This window comes from Portunus trituberculatus, chromosome 37 (genome assembly GCF_017591435.1).
Source record: "Portunus trituberculatus isolate SZX2019 chromosome 37, ASM1759143v1, whole genome shotgun sequence".
Lineage (NCBI taxonomy): Eukaryota > Metazoa > Arthropoda > Malacostraca > Decapoda > Portunidae > Portunus > Portunus trituberculatus.
The window spans coordinates 5,334,187-5,344,186 of NC_059291.1; the positions used below are offsets into that span (position 1 = coordinate 5,334,187).

Here is a 10,000-nt window from a genome sequence, read left to right on the forward strand (position 1 = left end):
TTTACCTTGAGATTTGTGTACGACTAGACCATTTTATTGACGTTAGGAAGAGTTTATGGAGGTCAGAAGATAAATGGCCAGCGTCTTCACTATTTTAATCAGCACATACGTTTCTGAAGCTGTACAAAATCTCCGAACAGTAAGCAGAATGAATACGAAAACGCGTCATGGCACTGAAGAGGTTAAATTTTAGTCTTCTCATCCTCTAATAATAGCATAGCCAGAATATTTGCATATCATAAAACAAAAACAACAACAAAAAATCAAATACGCTATGGAAACGAGTACATACAATCAGATAACTCACTATTGACCATCACTCCCCGTATATTCTAGCGCTTCTCTTCGGACCCTGACACCTTGACACCTTGACACTCACATCCCGTCCAGCAAACAGTCCGGGCAGAGGCAGGTGAGAGGAGCTGATTCTTAAGGTGAATAGATACGAGTAATTCCTTCGACCGCCACTCACTTTAGCCTTAAGGGGAGCAAAGGTTATTATAGTTTAAATAGGCGGAGGAGAAGAAGCGGTAGGTTTGGCTTTAGAAATATGGTGGAAGTAATCTGTACGGGAGGCTTAAAGGGAGCGGAGGGAGTCGATGAGGGAAGGAATGATAGAAAAATAAATGAGAGGAAGACCTACAGGGTGTCTTGATCAATACGTTTTCTTTCTCATCTCTTTTTTTTTTTTTTCAGCGCTTCCAGTCCCCCATCGACATCATCACTCACCGCGCCTTTGTCAACACTCTTGGCCCCTGCTCGCCCTTCTTCTGTGTCTCTCCCGCATCGCTTTCCTTCTCTCTCTTCCTCTCCCTCTCGTGTTGGCTATTCATCATCGTTGTTTCGTTGATTTGGGTCTTTTTATTATTCTTTTTAATTTCTCTTCATCTCTTTATTGTGATTGTCTTTTTTTATGTAAGAGAAGATAACTGGCTAAGGACAAAAATTATATAGAGTAAACAGCCCACTCAGTTGCCAGTCTCCTTATAGAGCCGACAGAATTAGCCAAAGGATAGGGACAAATATCTTAAAACTGTAGATTTTGTTCTCATTCTTGTTCTTGTGATGGTTTTTTTTATTTTCATTTTCACATTTTTATCACATTTCCTCCTCCTCCTCCTCCTCCTCCTCCTCCTCCTCCTCCTAATCTAAACCTAATCCTCATCTCCTTCCTCTATCACCGGATCAAATATCCCACCATTCCTTTGCCAATGGAAACCACTCGAGCCGAAAAGCAGTGAAGAAAACTTTCCTAATTATAGTGTAATTTATCCCTGCGATCATTATAGCTAACGAGAAACTTAGGAGGAGGTGTTGTGTTACGTAATTGACTTTCGCTCGGTGGGTTTGAGCTGAAAGGAACAGCTGGTGGTTGCATTATAAGCCTTTAAAATGTTAAAAAAAAGAAAGTCAAAATAGAAATCTCTGCCGGCAATGTCCATTCAGGTCTCGAAAGATGAAGAGATGGGAAACTAAAAAGAAAAAACACGTGGGTGAAATAAGAAAAGTGTTGGAAACTGCAGCAGATTTTATTGATTCGTGTGTGTGTGTGTGTGTGTGTGTGTGTGTGTGTGTGTGTGTGTGTGTGTGTGTGTGTGTGTGATCAACGCTGGCGGTGTTTTTCATGATAAACAGCCTGATAATGCTCATTCTTTTATTCTTTTTGTCATGCTCAGCAGTAGAAGGAGAACGTGCAGTCGTCGAGACTAAATTATTAATCATATTATCTCTCTCTCTCTCTCTCTCTCTCTCTCTCTCTCTCTCTCTCTCTCTCTCTCTCTCTCTCTCTCTCTCTCTCGTGCCTGTTATTGCATGAAAACGATTATGAATTCCCCTTCCCTCTCCTAGTGATGAATATTGGGGAAGTGGTGACGTGTAGGTGCTAAAATTAGAAGGGATAGCTATAGTGGAGGCGAGGAGTAAACAGCATTGTCTTTCAGGCGCCCAGGGACATCAGGAGGCAATAGATGAAGAGTTACTTAGAGACAGAACCGCTAGAGCTGTTTTTCTTCGTGATCCTTGCAGGGAAATGGGAGTGGCTGTCCTTGTTGCACCTTGGGGAGATGGCAGCTAGCACCACCTCCACACACAGCACCAGAGACCACGCCAATACACCTGTAGCAACGGACACGTGTATGTAGTAATTATATTATTGGGTGGAGTGGCGTAGAAAGAGAGGTAGGAAGATGCAGAGGGATTATTGTATGAGAAAATATTTGTCCTGTGTTAGAGGGAGAACACTTTGTAATGGTTTAGTGTAATGGTAAATGAGAACAAAGACGATGATAGTGATGATATTGATGCTGATAAAAACGTGACCATTAAAATGTTTAACGAGGAATCTTAATATGTGTTCAAGGAATTTACAGGTGACAGATAAGCAATAAGGAGAGCCACTTGTATCCACAGACAGTGTTCTAAAGATAGAGTGCGAGAAAGGAAAGCAAAACGAAGCGAAAATAACCATAAAAGAAACATTCAGGGAAGGGAAGCACCGAGGGAACCACAACAAGGCTTCACATCCTGTTTTTACGCCAACACGCCAACCTTCAATATACACTACGAAAAGAAAAAGAAAAGCGAAAAAATGAGAAAAGGAACAAAGTAAAAGCACGATTAATAAAAAACCAAGAAAAATAGAAATGAAAAATATGCAGAAATTAAGAAAATAAAAACGTAAACACCAACTTATATGAAAAAAGAATAGTTTACCTTACAAATTTTTGAGAAGCTGAGTACGATCAAGAATTAACCCGTTCATTACTGGAACGCATTTTTTGTCTTGAGTTTTGGGTGTGATTAGACGATTTTATTGACATTAGTAAGGGTCTATGGAGGTCAAAAGATTAATGACCAGAGTCTTCACTATTTTAATCCCCACATAAGTTTCTGAAGCTGTGTAAAATCGCCAAATAGTATGAAGAATGAATAGGTTAAGGAGACGTGTGTGAATTAATGAAAGTTGTACTCACAGATGCCAAACATGGAGAAGAGGCCGTAATAGTCTTTGAGGGAGAGAGATCTCTTGGCTCCCACCAGATCAGACCCCGGGGGACTGAGGCAGGCCGTGCCGTTGGGCAGCTGCTCCTCTATCCAGCGATCCACCAGACCCTTGTTGACCAGCTCCAAGATACTGCCCGGGTTATTTGATTTACCGTGTGTGTGTGTGTGTGTGTGTGTGTGTGTGTGTGTGTGTGTGTGTGTGTAATTCACCTCGGTGTGTGTGTGTGTGTGTGTGTGTGTGTGTGTGTGTGTGTGTGTGTGGTTAATTGATTTTGGAAAGTGTTTTTTGCGTATGTGTGTGTGTGTGAACGACATGTAGTGGAAGATTGTGCCAGAACTTTAAATATACGTCAGCGATACCACTTGCCAACCTTAGAAAACTTATTCATAGAGAGGACTGACGTTGCCACAGTCTGTACCATCGTTCACGAAATTCTTACCAGTTTTATTTAAGGTTTTATATTTAGTTTGAAAATTAGCTTTGTTTTTTATTAGCTGTATTACTGTGTTTCAGAAGTTTAATAATTTTTAGTCTTGATTTGCATTTTTTTCTTTTTAATGTACTTTAAAGACAGTTGTGGTTGTTCTTAGTATTCTTAACATTAAATATTTGTTTTCATGGGGAATTTTATGTTTTTAGACTTTTAATTTCTTTAAAAATTGATGTAGAGTGCGTTAATGTTTAGTGTTTTAACATGGAGCTTTTCCTTATTAGGTAGCTTTGTGCACACGTTTGTGTTAGTTACTATATCATGTGGATCATTTTATGTTTTAATGTATATTGTGCTGTGTACAAAACAAAAATTGTGGTCCATGAAAAAAAAAATAAAAATATGAATGTGTGTGTGATTAATTGATTTTGGAAAGTGTTATTTTTTTTTTTTTTTTTGTGTGTGTGTGTGATTACTTGGCTTTGGAAAGTGTTTTTGCGTGCATGTGTGTTTGTGTGTGTGTGTGTGTGTGTGTGTGTGTGTGTGTGTGTGTGTGTGTGTGTGTGTGTGTGTGTGTGTGTGTGTGAGTGATTGATTGATTTTGGAAATTCATTTTTGTGTTTGGAAAGTTGTGTTTCGTATTTTCATGTTCCTTCAACGTTTAGGTGATTAATTTAACTGTAAAACTTTAGTCAATAAACCACTACTTCTACTACTACTACTACTACTACTACTACTACTACTACTACTACTACTGTGTGTGTGTGTGTGTGTGTGTGTGTGTGTGTGTGTGTTCCTCACTCACCGCTGATTGACCTGAGAGTAGAGCGGGTGGTGGTGCTGAAAGGCGAGGGCCAGAGGCATGGCCTTGAAGTCCTCACGCGCCATGTAGTAATTACATTCCCCTCTGACGCTGTAGTCTTCGGACATCACCTGAAAGAGTTCATTCGAGAGAAAACGGCTTAATTTTTCATCTTTATATTGTGTGTACTCGTGTGTGTGTGTGTGTGTGTGTGTGGGTGGGTGGGTGGATGGATGGAGTGTATGCGCGCCTTACCTTCTTCATGGTCATCTTGTCGCAGATTGCCGCGTACTTGCCGTCGCCAATGTCACGCCTGAAGGTATAGCAGTCTGTGATCCTGGCCGAGTGTCCGTCCCAGATCATCTTGTACAGACCGTCAGTGGCCGTCTGCCGGCACAGAGGGAGCCACTGGTGAGCCATTGTCCTTCATGTTCTGGATGATTGTGTTGCTGATATTCTACGTTTCATTAGCTTACACTTTACAGTTAGCTTTTTATTTTTTATCTATTTATTCGTTCATCTATTTTATTTGTTTCTTTAATTCATTTATATATTTATTCATTTGTATTTAGAGTGCAGAGTATTTTTTTTAGTGTAACCTATGAACTGCAATGCGAAATTCCATATGTCAAAGTGAAGGATGTGTTTGTGTGACGACGCGGCGTGATTCAGTACAAAGACCAGGGCTGGACACTAGCGGGGCTGGTGACGGATGGACCTTTAAGTTTTCATGCGAAGTGCTGAAGAGTGTGGCAGAATTCAGTAAATAACAAATAAGAAAATAGACATGTCACCTTCTTTGTGGATCCCAAACACTTGTTTACTGAAATAAGACCATATCAACATCTCTCTCTCTCTCTCTCTCTCTCTCTCTCTCTCTCTCTCTCTCTCTTGTTAGCATTAGTTGTGCATTTTTATATAGATAATCGTAATCATGCGGCGCGCGCGCGCGCATGTGTTTGTGTGTGTGCTGGCGATGGGAGGATAGACTTGACTCAGAGATGCAGAGACGCACATAAAGAATCTGGTAGAGGAATCCGCCAGATTCTATGGCCCAAGGGATGGTAGTCTGGCCCACGAGGTCCTTCATGCTGTCAATGGGCAACCGCACCTGCCATGAGATTGGTGTTAATACCTCTCCTTGTTGATACACACACACTCTATCAGGTGTCCTTCTGACTACTCCTTCTCTTTTAACTTGTTCATTGTGCTTGAAAGGAAATGCAAGTAAATATGATCTTAATGAAACATCAACAATGAATAAGTTCTTTCCATCTGTCATGTCTAGCAATATATCAAAGTCATCTTGTGTTTCCATTAAGTTGACGTTGTGGAGCAGGGGGCAATCAATGTCCTTGTGAAGCACCAGCACTCCTAGCGGCCCTTCCCTTTTAACCTCCTCAAAGCCCATTAGGCATCGACGCCGCATAGGAGTTCCAGTCCGACACGGGCTGACATTGCCAGTCATATGTGTTGGCAGATTAAGTGAGTGTGCTGACCAGGGGCACGGTGAGCATAGCGGTGAGGGTGCTGGAGAAAGAGGAGAGGAAGATGAGGCAGGCAAGCAGCCAGGCTGCCGTCACCACGCGCCGACTTCCACTCAGCGGCATCCACGGGTTGCCTGCAATAATAAAGTTTCAGCCACGCTGATGAACTCGACGCAACACGATGAGTGTTGCCTGGATAGGGATTGATTTGTTATAAGAAAACACACGACAGGTGTGAAGTGATTATGATGAGTGTTGTGTGTAGCTAATGATTATGCATTCGATCGATTGTTCCCTTCTTAGCAAAATAAATATTATACGTAAAACTTGTAGTTATTACATATTTGATGGGAAGCGGTCCCTGTTATATGATTACGAGACAAACTCAGTGTTTAGATTACTTGTATAGTTTATGATTATTTTATGATTATAGTCTATAGTACTGCTCGATCATTTTTCAAGACTTATAAAAGGAAACCTTCACATTTTCATTGACCCCACAGAATCTCCTTGACTATATCATGTAATTAGAGAACTCCTCATCACTCAACGCAACTACTGATACATCGCTGCGGAAGTGCACCCTACTAACTCTGGCTGGCGAGCGTCCTCACTACCCAGACCAAATGCGATCTCTGGGTGTTCCTTTTCTCCGGTTGTTCCCCTTGCGCACTGGGGGCCAGCTGGAGGAGCAGGACCAGTGCCAACCAAATGAGGACAAGCGCACCCAGCAGACACAGCCACACCTGAAAGAAAAGAGGCAGAAAGGTGTGACTACGTCGAGGATCAGTACAGTGTGTGTGTGTGTGTGTGTGTGTGTGTGTGTGTGTGTGTGTGTGTGTGTGTGTGTGTGTGATCTATTACACGAACATTACAGATTCAATCCTCCATCATCCTCTCCTCTCTCTCTCTCTCTCTCTCTCTCTCTCTCGTCACAGCACTCAGCATGGGACGCCTTACCTCCCACGTGAAGGGTCGCACGAAGGCAAACAGGTCAGTCTCAATCCTCGGGCGGCGCATGAAGACGCTCTCGTAGTCGATGAAGATGGGCTGCGTGAACTCACATGCGTAGTGGTAACGCTCCCAGTTGAAGGCGAAGGGACCCAGCGCGAAATCCACCTCTCTGACATACACAAACACGTCCACATTTTTACAAACACCCGTTTTTAGAAGCTTCCCTTACGGCAACACATGAAATTTTCAGTAGTATTAATCAGCGTGGCTCGTCCTGTCAATAGTTTTCCTTTGAGGTGAAGTGTATCATGTTCTGTAGGTTCTAGGGCAGCTGCAGGAGTAAGACTTATTCACAAGGGGCCCCCGTTACATACCAAGGAAGGAAATAGGGGAGGAGAGGTCCCTAAGGCAGTGCTGAGTCTGTTACATCCTTTTCTACTCCTCTGCTCCTCTCCATAAATAACCAGCATCCTTTTAGCAATACGTTCCCACTCACCTTGCTCTGCGTCTCATCTTTCCCACAGCAATTCGGTTTTCCTTTCCGCAATTCCATAAATCATTGAGTTTCACCGTAATTCTCTCTCTCTCTCTCTCTCTCTCTCTCTCTCTCTCTCTCTCTCTCTCTCTCTCTCTCTCTCTCTCTCTCTCTCTCTCTCTCTAACTCTAACTTCCTATTGGATATACTGCTGAGAGAGAGAGAGAGAGAGAGAGAGAGAGAGAGAGAGAGAGAGAGAGAGAGAGAGAGAGAGAGAGAGAGAGAGAGAGAGAATCCTTACCCACGCTTCACCATGCCCAGCTGACCGACCCACGTGCCGTTCGGGTAGCCCACGCCCCACAGGCCATCCGGGGGTCGCCTCAGCTCGTACCTGTGTGAATGTTTGTTACCTGAGCTGCCTGAGAAACACACCTGAATGAGTACGGGTGAGGGTGAATGATGGGATACATTTTTACCTTGAAATTTCTGCACGATTAGACCATTTCATTGACATTAGGAAGATTAATGGCCATAGTCTTCAATATTTTAATACCCGACATAAGCTTTTGAAGCTGTATGATATCAGTAAATAATAAGCAGAATGAATAAGGAAACTCGTCATGGTATTAAAGGGGTTAAGATGCTGTATACTGTATAATTTTGTCTATTTGAGTTCAGATGATTTTTGAAAGGTGTGTTTGCTTCAGAAATTCGCAGCTAGTTCTGTTCGGAGACCTTTTTTTTTTTTTTTTTTTTTTTTTTCCTCTTTTTTTGTGTGTGTGAGAATTTGAGTGTTACCTAATCCAAATGCTGAAGAGGAACTTAAATGAACATGTTATTATTGATTTTACACCCACACTCAAGTAAGCGGTGAAGATGTTTAAGTATCAGAAAATTAATCTCCACTGAGTATATATATTTTTTTTTTGCCTTCAGGTTCAAGCTGGACAGTGCGAGACAAACAAACAAAGGTTTCCTGATATATGCTTCGAGTCACATGCCGGAGCTTTGTAAAATTATTCCAACTCACGTGAAATTCATGGTGCTGGAGAGAGCGAGTAGGATGTTGTGCATGATGCCTGAGTAGGTGAGGATGCCGGTGTCCTGGTTCTTCGTGATCCTCAGCCAAGGGACCCACTGCTCGGCCGCCACCCGCATGTGTAAAGCGCCCTCCACGTCCAAGTCACTCATAGCACCCTCCATCCTCCGTACTTCGCGCTAGGCTCACTGTTGCTGCTGCTTCTGTGAGTATCCAGTAGCTGTACTTGTGTAAGTGTGTAGCTCTTTATTCATTGCACCGTCTTGACTACACTAAAGATTGGAGCCCCTCATAAACATTTACACACACACACACACACACACACACACACACACACACACACACACACACACACACACACACACACACACACACACACACACACACACACATAGTTTTCCCTGTACGTACATCTTTCAGATTAAGCAGTGTGAGGAAAGCAAGCATCGCAAAACTATGAAGTAGTAATCAAACCAAATGAAAGAGCAAGGTCAAGATGCACTACATCACTTCACCATTAGTCAAACGTCCTGTCTTAATCTACATGTATTTTTATTATATGAGAAGGAGGTTGCAAAAGACAAAGAGGAGAGATGAATACAACGTGGACAGTTATATGGAGAAGACAATGGGAGCAGTGAGGAGATTTGTTGGGTGTGTGAGTGTGTGTCTTGGCAGCTCAGAAGGGACGAATAACATGCATATGGCGGCATGCAGAGAGCGGGGAGACTGGGAATGAGTAAGCGTGACAGGTGGGTTAATGGATTGAGTGTGTGTGTGTGTGTGTGTGTGTGTGTGTGTGTGTGTGTGTGTGTGTGTGTGTGTGTGTGTGTGTGTGTGTGTGTGTGTGTGTGTGTGTGTGTGTGTGTGTGTGTGTGTGTGTGTGTGTATTATCTGGGACGTCATCTTGATCTGTCCTCTGGGTCAAAGGTGAGACTCTACAATAACACAGCTGTTTACTGCTTCATGTTTCCCATCTTTCTATACCTTTATTCGCTTTTCTTCTTTCTTGTTTCTTCTTCTATTCTATTATAATGTAGGAATATCACAGAATACCACGTGTGTGTGTGTGTGTGTGTGTGTGTGTGTGTGTGTGTGTGTGTGTGTGTGTGTGTCTAATTCACCACGGTCGTCTGCTGGTCACCCAGCCAGTCTTTCCCATTACGGAGCGAGCTCAGAGCTCATAGACCGATCTTCGGGTGAAACTGAGACTACGACACACACTCCACACACCGGGAAAGCGAAGGTCACAACCCCTCGAGCTACAACCCGTACCTATTTACTGCTAGGTGAACAGGGGCCACACATTAAGAGGCTTGCCCATTTGCCTCGCCGCTTTCCGGGACTCGAAACCGGGCCCTCTCGATTGTGAGTGGAGCGTGCTAACCACTACTCTACGCGGTGTGTGTGTGTGTGTGTGTGTGTGTGTGTGTGTGTGTGTGTGTGTGTATTATCTGGGGCGTCATCTTGATCTGTCCTCTGGGTAAAAGGTGAGACTCTACAATAACACAGCTGTTTACTGCTTCATGTTTCCCATCTTTCCATTCCTTCATTCGCTTTTCTTCTTTGTTTCTTCTCATATTTTATTGTAATGTTGGTATGCCACAAAATACGACATGTGTGTGTGTGTGTGTGTGTGTGTGTGTGTGTGTGTGTGTGTGTTTGGAATACAGTTCTACGCCTCTCAACATTTTTTTTAGGATATATATCGTCCGGATATCAATCAATGATCTAGCCTCGATTCAAAATGCAAATTTGCATAAATATAGGAGGTTGAGAGATACAAATGGATACATTTTATGCCAAGAA

General features: G+C 42.8%; 1 protein-coding gene and 1 long non-coding RNA gene across 3 annotated transcripts in view; one reads left to right on the top strand and one right to left on the bottom strand.

The window, feature by feature from the left end:
• The first annotated feature begins 381 nt into the window (after positions 1-381).
• LOC123514364 lies at positions 382-3,212 on the top strand. The gene is made up of 3 exons (XR_006677586.1): positions 382-434; positions 2,026-2,133; positions 2,975-3,212. It is a non-coding gene; the product is annotated as an uncharacterized LOC123514364 (long non-coding RNA).
• The window catches only part of LOC123514362 (glutamate receptor ionotropic, delta-2-like), a 10,559-nt gene continuing 2,155 nt past the window's right edge, over positions 1,597-10,000 (bottom strand). The window contains exons 2-11 of one of the 2 annotated variants that reach the window (XM_045272232.1): positions 8,183-8,394; positions 7,454-7,543; positions 6,684-6,846; positions 6,316-6,469; positions 5,736-5,857; positions 5,252-5,347; positions 4,492-4,623; positions 4,240-4,367; positions 2,973-3,133; positions 1,597-2,115 (exon numbers count right to left, since the gene is read on the bottom strand). In XM_045272232.1, coding sequence (XP_045128167.1) covers positions 1,976-2,115; positions 2,973-3,133; positions 4,240-4,367; positions 4,492-4,623; positions 5,252-5,347; positions 5,736-5,857; positions 6,316-6,469; positions 6,684-6,846; positions 7,454-7,543; positions 8,183-8,355 — 1,359 coding nt within the window. In that variant the 5' untranslated portion in view covers positions 8,356-8,394 and the 3' untranslated portion in view covers positions 1,597-1,975. Of the gene's footprint in view, positions 2,116-2,972; positions 3,134-4,239; positions 4,368-4,491; positions 4,624-5,251; positions 5,348-5,735; positions 5,858-6,315; positions 6,470-6,683; positions 6,847-7,453; positions 7,544-8,182; positions 8,400-10,000 lie in introns of those variants that run through there. The other variant, XM_045272233.1, reaches the window with a different exon arrangement.